This window comes from Carcharodon carcharias, chromosome 3 (assembly GCF_017639515.1).
Source record: "Carcharodon carcharias isolate sCarCar2 chromosome 3, sCarCar2.pri, whole genome shotgun sequence".
Taxonomy (NCBI): Eukaryota; Metazoa; Chordata; class Chondrichthyes; order Lamniformes; family Lamnidae; genus Carcharodon; species Carcharodon carcharias.
The window spans coordinates 2,556,657-2,569,265 of NC_054469.1; the positions used below are offsets into that span (position 1 = coordinate 2,556,657).

Genomic DNA, 12,609 nt, shown 5'->3' on the forward strand with positions numbered 1-12,609 from the left:
ATCTCCCGCGCATCCGCCCTCACGCCTTCTCCTCCCTCCCAGAAACATGATAGGGTCCCCCTTGTCCTCACTTATCACCCCACCAGCCTCCGCATTCAAAGGATCATCCTCTGCCATTTCCGCTAACTCCAGCATGATGCCACCACCAAACACATCTTCCCTTCACCCCCCCTATCGGCATTCCGTAGGGATTGCTCCCTCTGGGACACCCTGGTCCACTCCTCCATCACCCCCTACTCCTCAACCCCCTCCTATGGCATCACCCCATGCCCACGCAAAAGATGCAATACCTGCCCCTTCACTTCCTCTCTCCTCACCATCCAAGGACCCAAACACTTCCCTTTCAAGTGAAGCAGCATTTCACTTGCATTTCCCCCAACTTAGTCTACTGCATTCGTTGCTCCCAATGCGGTCTCCTCTACATTGGAGAGACCAAAAGTAAACTGGGCGACCGCTTTGCAGAACACCTGCGGTCTGTCCGCAAGAATGACCCAAACCTCCCTGTCGCTTGCCATTTTAACACTCCACCCTGCTCTCTTGCCCACATGTCTGTCCTTGGCTTGCTGCATTGTTCCAGTGAAGCCCAACGCAAACTGGAGGAACAACACCTCATCTTCCGACTAGGCACTTTACAGCCATCCGGACTGAATATTGAATTCAACAACTTTAGGTCGTGAGCTCCCTCCCCCATCCCCACCCCCTTTCTGTTTCCCCCTTCCTTTTCTCTTTTTTTTCCAATAAATTATATAGATTTTCCTTTTCCCACCTATTTCCATTATAAAAAGAGAAAAAGAAAAAAATATATTTATTTATTTATTTATTTATTTTTTTTTTTTTTTTACATCTTTTATGCTCTCCCCACCCCCACTAGAGCTGTACCTTGAGTGCCCTACCATCCATTCTTAATTAGCACATTCGTTTAAATTATATCACCAACTTTAACTTTAACACCTTTGTGTTCTTTTGTATTATTGTTGTTGACATCTTTTGATGATCTGCTTCTATCACTGCTTGTTTGTCCCTACAACCACACCCCCACTCCACCTCTCTCTCTCTCTCTGTCTCTCCGCCCCCCACACACACACCTTAAACCAGCTTATATTTCAACTCTTTCTTGGACTCGAACTCAAGTTCTGTCGAAGGGTCATGAGGACTCGAAACGTCAACTCTTTTCTTCTCCGCCGATGCTGCCAGACCTGCTGAGTATTTCCAGGTAATTCTGTTTTTGTTTTTGTTTTGGATTTCCAGCATCCGCAGTTTTTTTGTTTTTATCCTTAACATTATGTCTATACCAATTAATGTTGGGAAAGTTGAAATCACCTAATATACTTAGCCTATTGTTATTGTTTTTACACACCTCCACAAATTGTGCACATGTTTGCTCCTCAATTTCCTGCTGACTATCTGGGGGTCTATAATAAACACCTAATAATGTGGCTGCCCCTTTTTTCTTCCTAAGCTCTACCCACAAAGCTTCATTCGATGCCCCCTCCAAGATATCATCTCTCCTTACTGCAGTAACTGACTCCTTAACTAATAATGCAACACCTCCTCCTCTTTTATATCCTCCCCTGTCTCGCCTGAAGATTCTGTGTCCCAGAATGTTGAGCTGCCAATCCTGCCCTTTCCTCAACCACGTCTCAGTGATGGCTACTATATCACACTTTCACGTGTCAATCCTTACCCTTAGAGCGCAAACTGTCCAGGATAGAGGCACTGGTACAATGTAGAGAACACACTATCCAGCATAGAGACACTGGTACAATCTGGAGCCCACCATATCCAGGATAGAGCTACTGGTACAATCTAGAGCACACAGTATCCAGGATAGAGCTACTAATTCAGTGTAGAGTACACACTGTGTCTAAGACATGGTAAAATCTCCCAATGAGCAGTAAGAGATCCCTTACCAAGAACTCAGTCATGTCTGCAGTACAGACACAGGCAGCTCACCATGTCCTTGTCAAGGTCAATTAGGGATGCCTTGCCAGCACTCACATTTTTGAAAAAGTGTTTTTATTCATTCACGGGCTGTGGATGTCACTGGCTAGGCCAGCACTTATTACCTATCCCTAATTGCCCTTGAGGGCTGATTGGCTTGCACGGCCACTTCAGAGGGCAGTCAACCCCATTGTTGCGGATCTGGAGTTACGTGTGTGTCAGAATAGGTAAGGACAGCAGATTTCCTCCTCTAAACGACATTGCGTTTTTACAACAATCGTTGATACTTTCATGGTCACCGTTACTGAGACTAGCTTTACATTCCAGATCTATTCATTGAACTTAAATTCCACCTGCTGCAATGGTGGGATTTGAACACATGTCCCCAGGGTCTGTGGATTACTCATCCAGTGACAATACCACTAAACCACAGTCTCCCCAAGAACGAATAAAAAAATTGAGTCCAAATAGTCTATCTGGTGTTTATGCTCCACATTAGCCTCATTCCCCCAGTCTATACCATTCCTTGTGGTGCAAGAAGACTCTTCTCCATCGCATTAGGTGTTGTAGACAGTCGGCTGCACTTGATCCCTTGGTGGTCACCCACTCCTGTCCTTACTCTGGGAGCCCTGAAGTAGAACAACAAAAGCAATAGCATGTGTTCAAGAGGACAGCAATCTAATTTGTTTTTATTCTCTTTCTCCCTCTGTGTCGCCGCATGCAAATCTCTCTCCGTGCATGCTGTCCCCAATTTCTCCCTGTGCATCTTCTTCCAATCTCCTTCGCCCGCCAATGCTCTACCCTGTGCACTCTTTCCAACACTATCTCTTTCTGTCTCCGTCTCGCTGACTGTTGCTCTTCATTTCACACACACTCTTTTTCTCTATCTCGCCCTCTCCTGTCTGTCCTTTTTCCCTCTGCCCCTCTCTCTCGGCCCCGCCCTCGTGGTCCTGCTCGCTCTCTCTGCCCTGCTCTCTCCCTCGCTCGCTCTCTGCCCTGCTCTCGCTCTCTGCCCTGCTCTCGCCCTCTCTCGCTCTCTGCCCTGCTCTCTGCTCTCTCTCTGCCCTGCTCTCTGCTCTCTCTCTGCCCCGCGCTCTCTCTCTGCCCCGCGCTCTCTCTCTGCCCCGCGCTCTCTCTCTGCCCCGCGTTCTCTCTCTGCCCCGCGCTCTCTCTCTGCCCCGCGCTCTCTCTCTGCCCCGCGCTCTCTCTCTGCCCCGCGCTCTCTCTCTGCCCCGCGCTCTCTCTCTGCCCCGCGCTCTCTCTCTGCCCCGCGCTCTCTCTCTGCCCCTCGCTCTCTCTCTGCCCCTCGCTCTCTCTCTGCCCCTCGCTCTCTCTCTGCCCCTCGCTCTCTCTCTGCCCCTCGATCTCTCTGCCCCTCGCTCTCTCTCTGCCCCGCGCTCTCTCTCTGCCCCGCGCTCTCTCTCTGCCCCGCGCTCTCTCTCTGCCCCGCGCTCTCTCTCTGCCCCGCGCTCTCTCTCTGCCCCGCGCTCTATCTCTGCCCCGCGCTCTCTCTGTCTGCCCCCGCGCTCTCTCTGTCTGCCCCCGCGCGCTCTCTGTCTGCCCCCGCGCGCTCTCTGTCTGCCCCCGCGCGCTCTCTGTCTGCCCCCGCGCGCTCTCTGTCTGCCCCCGCGCGCTCTCTGTCTGCCCCCGCGCGCTCTCTGTCTGCCCCCGCGCGCTCTCTGTCTGCCCCCGCGCGCTCTCTGTCTGCCCCCGCGCGCTCTCTGTCTGCCCCCGCGCGCTCTCTGTCTGCCCCCGCGCGCTCTCTGTCTGCCCCCGCGCGCTCTCTGTCTGCCCCCGCGCGCTCTCTGTCTGCCCCCGCGCGCTCTCTGTCTGCCCCCGCGCGCTCTCTGTCTGCCCCCGCGCGCTCTCTGTCTGCCCCCGCGCGCTCTCTGTCTGCCCCCGCGCGCTCTCTGTCTGCCCCCGCGCGCTCTCTGTCTGCCCCCGCGCGCTCTCTGTCTGCCCCCGCGCGCTCTCTGTCTGCCCCCGCGCGCTCTCTGTCTGCCCCCGCGCGCTCTCTGTCTGCCCCCGCGCGCTCTCTGTCTGCCCCCGCGCGCTCTCTGTCTGCCCCCGCGCGCTCTCTGTCTGCCCCCGCGCGCTCTCTGTCTGCCCCCGCGCGCTCTCTCTCTGCCCCCGCGCGCTCTCTCTCTGCCCCCGCGCGCTCTCTCTCTGCCCCCGCGCGCTCTCTCTCTGCCCCCGCGCGCTCTCTCTCTGCCCCCGCGCGCTCTCTCTCTGCCCCCGCGCGCTCTCTCTCTGCCCCCGCGCGCTCTCTCTCTGCCCCCGCGCGCTCTCTCTCTGCCCCCGCGCGCTCTCTCTCTGCCCCCGCGCGCTCTCTCTCTGCCCCCGCGCGCTCTCTCTCTGCCCCCGCGCGCTCTCTCTCTGCCCCCGCGCGCTCTCTCTCTGCCCCCGCGCGCTCTCTCTCTGCCCCCGCGCGCTCTCTCTCTGCCCCCGCGCGCTCTCTCTCTGCCCCCGCGCGCTCTCTCTCTGCCCCCGCGCGCTCTCTCTCTGCCCCCGCGCGCTCTCTCTCTGCCCCCGCGCGCTCTCTCTCTGCCCCCGCGCGCTCTCTCTCTGCCCCCGCGCGCTCTCTCTCTGCCCCCGCGCGCTCTCTCTCTGCCCCCGCGCGCTCTCTCTCTGCCCCCGCGCGCTCTCTCTCTGCCCCCGCGCGCTCTCTCTCTGCCCCCGCGCGCTCTCTCTCTGCCCCCGCGCGCTCTCTCTCTGCCCCCGCGCGCTCTCTCTCTGCCCCCGCGCGCTCTCTCTCTGCCCCCGCGCGCTCTCTCTCTGCCCCCGCGCGCTCTCTCTCTGCCCCCGCGCGCTCTCTCTCTGCCCCCGCGCGCTCTCTCTCTGCCCCCGCGCGCTCTCTCTCTGCCCCCGCGCGCTCTCTCTCTGCCCCCGCGCGCTCTCTCTCTGCCCCCGCGCGCTCTCTCTCTGCCCCCGCGCGCTCTCTCTCTGCCCCCGCGCGCTCTCTCTCTGCCCCCGCGCGCTCTCTCTCTGCCCCCGCGCGCTCTCTCTCTGCCCCCGCGCGCTCTCTCTCTGCCCCCGCGCGCTCTCTCTCTGCCCCCGCGCGCTCTCTCTCTGCCCCCGCGCGCTCTCTCTCTGCCCCCGCGCGCTCTCTCTCTGCCCCCGCGCGCTCTCTCTCTGCCCCCGCGCGCTCTCTCTCTGCCCCCGCGCGCTCTCTCTCTGCCCCCGCGCGCTCTCTCTCTGCCCCCGCGCGCTCTCTCTCTGCCCCCGCGCGCTCTCTCTCTGCCCCCGCGCGCTCTCTCTCTGCCCCCGCGCGCTCTCTCTCTGCCCCCGCGCGCTCTCTCTCTGCCCCCGCGCGCTCTCTCTCTGCCCCCGCGCGCTCTCTCTCTGCCCCCGCGCGCTCTCTCTCTGCCCCCGCGCGCTCTCTCTCTGCCCCCGCGCGCTCTCTCTCTGCCCCCGCGCGCTCTCTCTCTGCCCCCGCGCGCTCTCTCTGCCCCGCGCGCTCTCTCTGCCCCGCGCGCTCTCTCTGCCCCGCGCGCTCTCTCTGCCCCGCGCTCTCTCTCTGCCCCGCGCGCTCTCTCTGCCCCGCGCGCTCTCTCTGCCCCGCGCTCTCTCTCTGCCCCCGCGCGCGCTCTCTCTGCCCCGCGCGCTCTCTCTGCCCCGCGCGCTCTCTCTGCCCCGCGCTCTCTCTCTGCCCCGCGCCCTCTCTCTGCCCCGCGCCCTCTCTCCGCCCCCCGCGCCCTCTCTCCGCCCCCCGCGCCCTCTCTCCGCCCCCCGCGCCCTCTCTCCGCCCCCCGCGCCCTCTCTCCGCCCCCCGCGCCCTCCCTCCGCCCCCCCGCGCCCTCCCTCCGCCCCCCCGCGCCCTCTCTGCCCCACTCCCGCTCGCTTCCCCCTCTGCCCCTCGCTCTCGTGGCCCTGGTCTATAGACCAAGCCTGGAGTCATTCAGCCATTATCCAGGGTCAGGCATATTGTGGCTCCAGTACCTACAGAGGACAGAAACAGTCCAAACCCATTCCAGAAAGTTGAGGAGCAAGCAGTGCCACTGAACATGGTAAGTGTTTCTGCTGTGGGGCACTCAAATGATAATATATCAAGATATGTGGGAAAGGCATTGCTTGCAGCTCCAACAGTGCGATTGCACATAACTCTCTGACATTAGTCCTGCAATTAGATTGAGTTGTAAAGATCATACAGACAGCAGTGAAGAAAGTCATTGATCCCACGTTCACTAGTTGTAATAGATTTCCCAGGATATTCGATGTTCCAGGTCTTGGCTGCATGTTACACTGTAGGGACAAGACAATCCTTGGGGAGCTTCAGTATACAGGAGTTCCACTGTAAATGGAGTCCTGCTTCGAGGGGTTCACTGTCCAGGGGGTCTCTGTGAAAAGTGGCTCTCCAGAAAGAGGTTTTATTTATTGTAGGCTGGAAAACCAGTACAATCATAGAATGGGTACAGCTTAAAGAGGGCCAAGGGGGCCTGCGTTGGCCCTGTGAATGGGCAATTCACCAAATCCCATAGCCAGCACATTTTTCTGTTTCACATAATAACCAATTCCTTACTGAATGCTCAAACGACCTTGCTTCCATCTCACTCTCTGACAGTGCATTCCAGATCCTAACCACCCACTGGGCAGGAAGTTTTTCCATGTGCCACTCTGGTGCTTTTTGCCAATCATCTTAAATCTATGAAATCTGGTTCTCGGTCCTTCCACCAATGGGAACAGCATCTCCCCATCTACTCTGCTGAGATCCATCATGATTTTGATACCTCTATCAAATCTCATTTCAACCTTCTCTTCTCCAAGGAGAACAATCCCAGCTTCTCCAAACTTTCTATGTAACTGAAGTCCTTCATCATTGGAACCATTCTCATGAACCTGCACCCTCTCAAATGCCTTCACATCTTTCTGAAGTGTAGCATCCAGAACCAGATGCAGCGTTGGTCAAACCAGTGTGTTATACAGATTTAATATAACTTCCTTTCTTTTTCACTCTGTGCCCCTACTGCTAAAGTCCAGGATCCCATATGTTTTATTAACCATGCTGTCAAACTGTCCTACCACCTTCAGGGTATATGGTCCCTCTGCTACCGCACCTGCTTTAGAATTGTGCCCTTTATTTTGTACTGTCCCTACTCGCTTGTCCTAACAAAATGAATCTCTTCACATTTCTCTGCATTAAATTTTATCTGTCGTGTCTGCCTATTCCACCAACAACCTCTTTCACCATTACCTGGACAGCATCTTCCTTGGTAAAAACAGATGCAAAGTCTTCATTTAAAACCTCAGCCGTGCCTCCTGCCTCCATGCATAAATTCCCTTTTTGGTCCCTAATCGGTCTTACTCTCGTTTTACTATTTATATGCCTGGAGAAGATTTCGGATTATCTTTTATGTTAGCTCACAGTCTCGTCTCTTATACACTTTTGTTTTTGCTTCTCTTGTTATCCGAGAATCTCTTCTCTCAGCGCCAGTGTGATGCCAGGTACAAAGTCCAGCGGCTGAGGGATCGCATCCCTTTGGCTGTTTGTAATAAGCAGAGAACTGACTGTACTCAACCAGCCTGTGCTTGAAACTCAGAACATAATGTCTAAAGTTGGCTAGGAATCCACGATTGGATAACACTTGCTGAACAATCCTGAGTGTGCTAAGAGTTACACTAACAACCAATTTGGGATTATCAGTCGGGTTCCCAATGTGCCTCACTTATGCTTGCTAAAAGCTACGTACACAGGGACTGGTCTTCTGCAGGCAAAAGGAACATGTCCAGTCATTGTGCCTTTTTGAATTAAACAAAAGCATGGGGAACAATAGTTCTCTGGTGCATCCTCCATGGCAGTGCCTCGACCAATCAGAGTCTACTTGCCAACCAATCAGCACCCTTTTCTCATTCAGTGTAAAGTGTTGCTCCCTTTGAAGTTTGACATTCTTGCATGGGCCTTGGTGAGTACGAGATGAAAAGCTTCCACAGCAGCACATCTCTTATTTGTCTTTCCAGTTCTCCTGAACCTTCTATATTCAGCCTGACTCTCAGTTGTATTATTTACCTGTCATAAGCACGTTTTCCTTCATCTAATCTCTATATCTCACATCATCCAGGGAGCTCTGGATTTGTTTGTCCTGTCTTTCCACTTTGTGGGAATATACTTGGTCTGTGTCCGAACTCTCTCTTCTTTAGAGGCAGCCTATTATTCAGATACTGTTTTGTCTGCCAGCCTTTGGTTCAAATTGATCTGGGCCAGATCCATTCTCATCTCATTGAAGTTGGCATTCTCCCATTTAATTATTCTCAGTCTGGATTCTTTGTCACTCTGGTTCCTTGTCCTTTTCCATAGCCAACCTAAATCTGCTCAGCCTATTGTGAGAGTTGGCTTATAATTGCAGAGAGTTTTCAGTATAAATGGTTGCATTGTGAGAGGGGTCACTGAATTCTTTCTTGCCTTGTTTCTGTTCTGTCTTAAATGACATCACAGAAGGAGGGTGTGGGATTAGTTACTGTGGGTAATGAGAAGATTAAATCTCTGATTCCGCACTAAGTCAAAGCACAGCCCTGACCTGGGATTGTTTGAAGCTGTTGCCCCATAAATCAAACACAATACTCCCCAGCCTTCCCCAAAACCAGACACAGGGAACAGTGATACTTGGATCACAAGAGGCTTGTATCAAGTGATGAGATCAATGAAGTATTGTTTAGCTGTAAGTCTCCCTGTGCTGTAGCTGATGTGCTGTTGGACAGTGGGCACAGAGACGTTAGTGAGGAGGACAAAGCTCGGCAAACACAGAGGCACACGGAGGCGCACACAGACACATGCAGAGCCAGATGCAGCAACACACACAGACTGAGAATGTTGACAACCCAACAGGTGACAGCATCACAGTCAGTCTTTCCTCACTACTAATAACTCTTTCCTCCCGACGCCCGACTCTTTCCCTCCTTCCCCCACATACCCAGTTCACCACTTATTCCTTTCCACAGACACCTTCAATGTTCTACTTCTTTTCTCTCCTCAGGATCTCTTCACCCAGAGAAACATTAAACCCAAACCATCTAATGAGGTGAGTCTCCATTTCTTTAGCATGCTGTTGGTTTGCTAATGGTCACTCCCTTCGTGTGCACTTTGTTGGGATATACATAGTAACTAGTGTAGATGCAAGCAGTTTTATAGAGAGTCAATGATGTTTTCAGTGAGTGAACAACACTATGGTAAGTGGAGTCCAACATGGGAAAGTATGAGCTCATTGCACTGATAGATCGAAGTATTTTCAATTACCCTTAATATCAAAGCAACATCTGACCAAGTGTAACATCAAGGAGCATGAGCAAAGATGAAGTCAATGGAAATCGGGGGCGGGGGGAGATGGGGAAATGTCTCCACTGGCTGGATTCATATCTATCACAAGAGAAGATGGTTGTGGTTGTTGGAGGTCTATCATTTCAGCTCCAGGACATCACTGCAGGAGTACCTCAGGGTAGTGTCCTCGGCCCAACCATCTTCAGCTGCTTCATCAATGACCTTCCTTCCATCATAAGGTCAGAAGTGGGGATGTTCACACGTTGTTCATGAGCATGCTCGATTCCTCAGATGCTGAAGCAGTCCATACCTGCACACAGCAAGATCTGGACAGCATTCAGGCTGTGACTAATAAGTGGCAGGTAATGTTTGTCTCCAACAAGAGCGAATCTCTCCTTGACATTCAATGGCATTACCATCGCTGAATCTCCCACTATCAACATTTTGGGGGTTATCATTGAACAGAAACTGAACTGGACTAGCCATATAAATACTGTGGCTACAAGAGCAGGTCAGAGTTTAGAAATCCTGCGGACAGTAACTCACCTCCTGACTCCCCAAAGCCTGTCCACCATCTACAAGGCGCAAGTCAGGAATATGATGGAATACTCCCCACTTGCCTGGATGAGTGCAGCTCCCACAACACTCAAGAAGCTCAACACCATCCAGGTCAAAGCAGCCCACTTGATTAGCACCACATCCACAAACATTCACTCCCTCCACCACCGACGCACAGTAGCAGCAGTGTGTGTACCATCTACAAGATGCACTGCAGCAACTCACCAAGACTTCTGCGACAGCACCTTCCAAACCCACGACCTCTACCACCTAGAAGGACAAGGGCAGCAGACACATGGTAACACCACCTGGAAGCCACACGTCATCCTGACTTGGAAATATATCGCTGTTCCTTCACTGCTGGGTCAAAATCCTGGAATTCCCTCCCTAACAGCACTGTGGGTGTGTCCAAACCATGTGGACTGTAGCGGGTCAAGAAGGCGGCTCACCACCATCTCAAGGGAAATTAGGAATGGACAATAAATGCCAGTGACACTATCATCGCAAGAACAAATAAACAAAACGGCCTTCCTGATATTTGCCCTGCAAATTGCAACTCTCTTAAAATGCTGCCTTGTAAATCTCAACTCACTGTTGCCGACACTTTTTAAGCATTGATATCTCCAATAGCAGCCTGCCCATGTCAACACTCCTCAGATACAGGAGTGTGAGATTGGTTAGAGAACTGTCCATGGATATGGGAGTTGGATTCCTGCTTTACTGTCTTGCTATCAGTGAGAGATGAAGGTTTTGGGTTATGCCATTGGGCAAGAGGATATGCTCACTTGACAGCCAAGCTGTACTGAAGAGTTTGTTCAAGGTACAGTTTACAATGAACACTACTGAGGGACATGTACAGATGTGTTATTTCAGCAGCCGTCACTGAATGAGATGTGAATGATTCTGCCCTCATTTCCAAGGTGCCATCACCCAGTGGATTGGACAGCCCCGAGCAGAGGTCATTCCGTGACAGACAGAAATACTTTGAGATTGATGTGAAACAGCAGGTAGCAGAGAAACCCAAGAGAGTGTCACTGGTTGCAGAGGATGATCTGAGAAAAATGAAGGAAGAGGAAGGTAGGAACTCAGTGTGTGGTGGGGGTGGGGGCCATGTTTGTAATGTTAACCCCACACGGTAAATGATTGATTCCTGACACACATCCCAGTGCCATTTTAATTAGTTTACATAGGCTTTTCGTGTGGCAGGGGGGGCTACATTTCAATCTTTTTCTCACTCAAGGGGCCAAAGAGCAAATTTCGATGGAAGATTTGGCACAGCATTAAGCATGAATTTCAAAATAAAATCTGTCAAAGTAATACATTGATCATTTTTAAAAAAGATTAATTAATAGAAATAACCATTTTAAAAAAGGGAATCCCAAGGTCTTTGAGAAGCATATAAATAATAGAAGGGTGTTAAAAGAAAGAGTAAGGCTGATTAGGGGTAAAAGAGGGGACTTGCATACAGAGGTACTAAACGAGTATTTTGCATCTGTCTTTACAAGGGAAGAAGGTGCTACCCAGGCTGAGGTGAGAGAGCAGGTAACTGGCATTTACAGTTGAGAAGGGGGAGGTGTTAGGCTATCTTTGCTTACAATTGATAAGGTACCAGGACCTGAGGAGATGCTTCTTCCAAGGGTACTGAGGGAAGTGAGAGTGGAAATTTCAAAGACACTGGTAATAATCTTGCAGTCTTCCTTGGACACAGGGAGGTGCCGGACTGTTTTCCTTGGTGAAAAGAAGGCTGAGAGGAGACTTGGTAGAGATATTGAAGATCCTGAGGGGTTAGGGTTAGTGAAAATAGTGAAAAACTTCCACTCGAGAGCATCAAGCACTTGAGGGCACAGGTTCAACTTAATCGGCAAAAGGAGTACATGTGATGAGGGAAAATGTTTTCACTCAGAGGGTGGTTGGAGTCTGGAACGAACTTCCTGAGAGGGTGGAGGAGGCAGGTTAAAAAGGGAATTGGATTGCTACCTGAAAAGAGTGTGTGCAGAGTTACTGGGATAAGGCAGGGGAGTGGGAGTAGTTAGAGTGCTCTTTCAGAGCATGGGCCAAATGGCCACCTCCTGCACTGTAAAGATTCTGTGATTCCATGAAAAGTGCCACGCAGCAGAGCTGATCAGTGAAACCTTTTTTTGCCTTTTCGCTTAAGAAGCAGAGATAGAAAGACAGACAGACTAGGCCTCGTGTCCCGGTCACCAGGGAAAGGGTAGAGACTGGGACTGAGCTCAGGAGTCAGGTTTAACTAACGCTGACTTTGCCTGCATGTCTGCTGGCGCAGACTCTAGGCTGGCCTCACGGGAAGTGGGGGTTGAATCGGGTGACCTTTCAGCCTTGTCTTCCTTCTCTCTCCGTTAACTAATACTCTGCTTTTTTATTCTTCCTGCTAATGTAAACAACTTCACATTTTCCCATTTTATACTCCGTCTGCCAGATATTTGGCCACTCGCTCAACCTATCTATATCTGTCTGCAACCTCCTATGTCCTCTTTACAACATACTTTCCTACCTATCTTTGTGCCATCTGCAAATTTAGCTACCATGTCTTCACTCCCCTCATCTAAGTCATTGATATAAATTGTAAAAAGTTGAGGCCCCAGCACACCCTGCGGGGCTCCACTTGTCACATCCTGCCAATCAGAAAAAGACCTGTTTATGTTACCCACTGCACCCTGAGCTTTTATTTTACGCAATAACCTTTGATGTGGCACCTTATCAAATGCCCACTGGAAATCCAAGTACAGCACATCTACAGGCTCCCCTTTATCCACTGTGCATGTGACTCCTTCAAAGAACGCCAATAAATTGGTTAAACATGATTTCCCTTTCTCAAAACCATGCTGACTCTTCCCGATTAC

General features: G+C 52.2%; 1 protein-coding gene across 14 annotated transcripts in view; it reads left to right on the top strand.

Moving 5' to 3' along the window:
* Positions 1-12,609, top strand: part of scrib (scribble planar cell polarity protein) — a 482,984-nt gene that overhangs the window by 418,020 nt on the left and 52,355 nt on the right. For 12 of the 14 annotated variants that reach the window (XM_041183767.1, XM_041183772.1, XM_041183773.1 and 9 more), the window contains 3 exons: positions 5,823-5,948; positions 8,910-8,954; positions 10,669-10,825. In XM_041183767.1, coding sequence (XP_041039701.1) covers positions 5,823-5,948; positions 8,910-8,954; positions 10,669-10,825 — 328 coding nt within the window. The remainder of the gene's footprint in view (positions 1-5,822; positions 5,949-8,909; positions 8,955-10,668; positions 10,826-12,609) is intronic. The other 2 variants (XM_041183775.1, XM_041183781.1) reach the window with 1 other exon arrangement.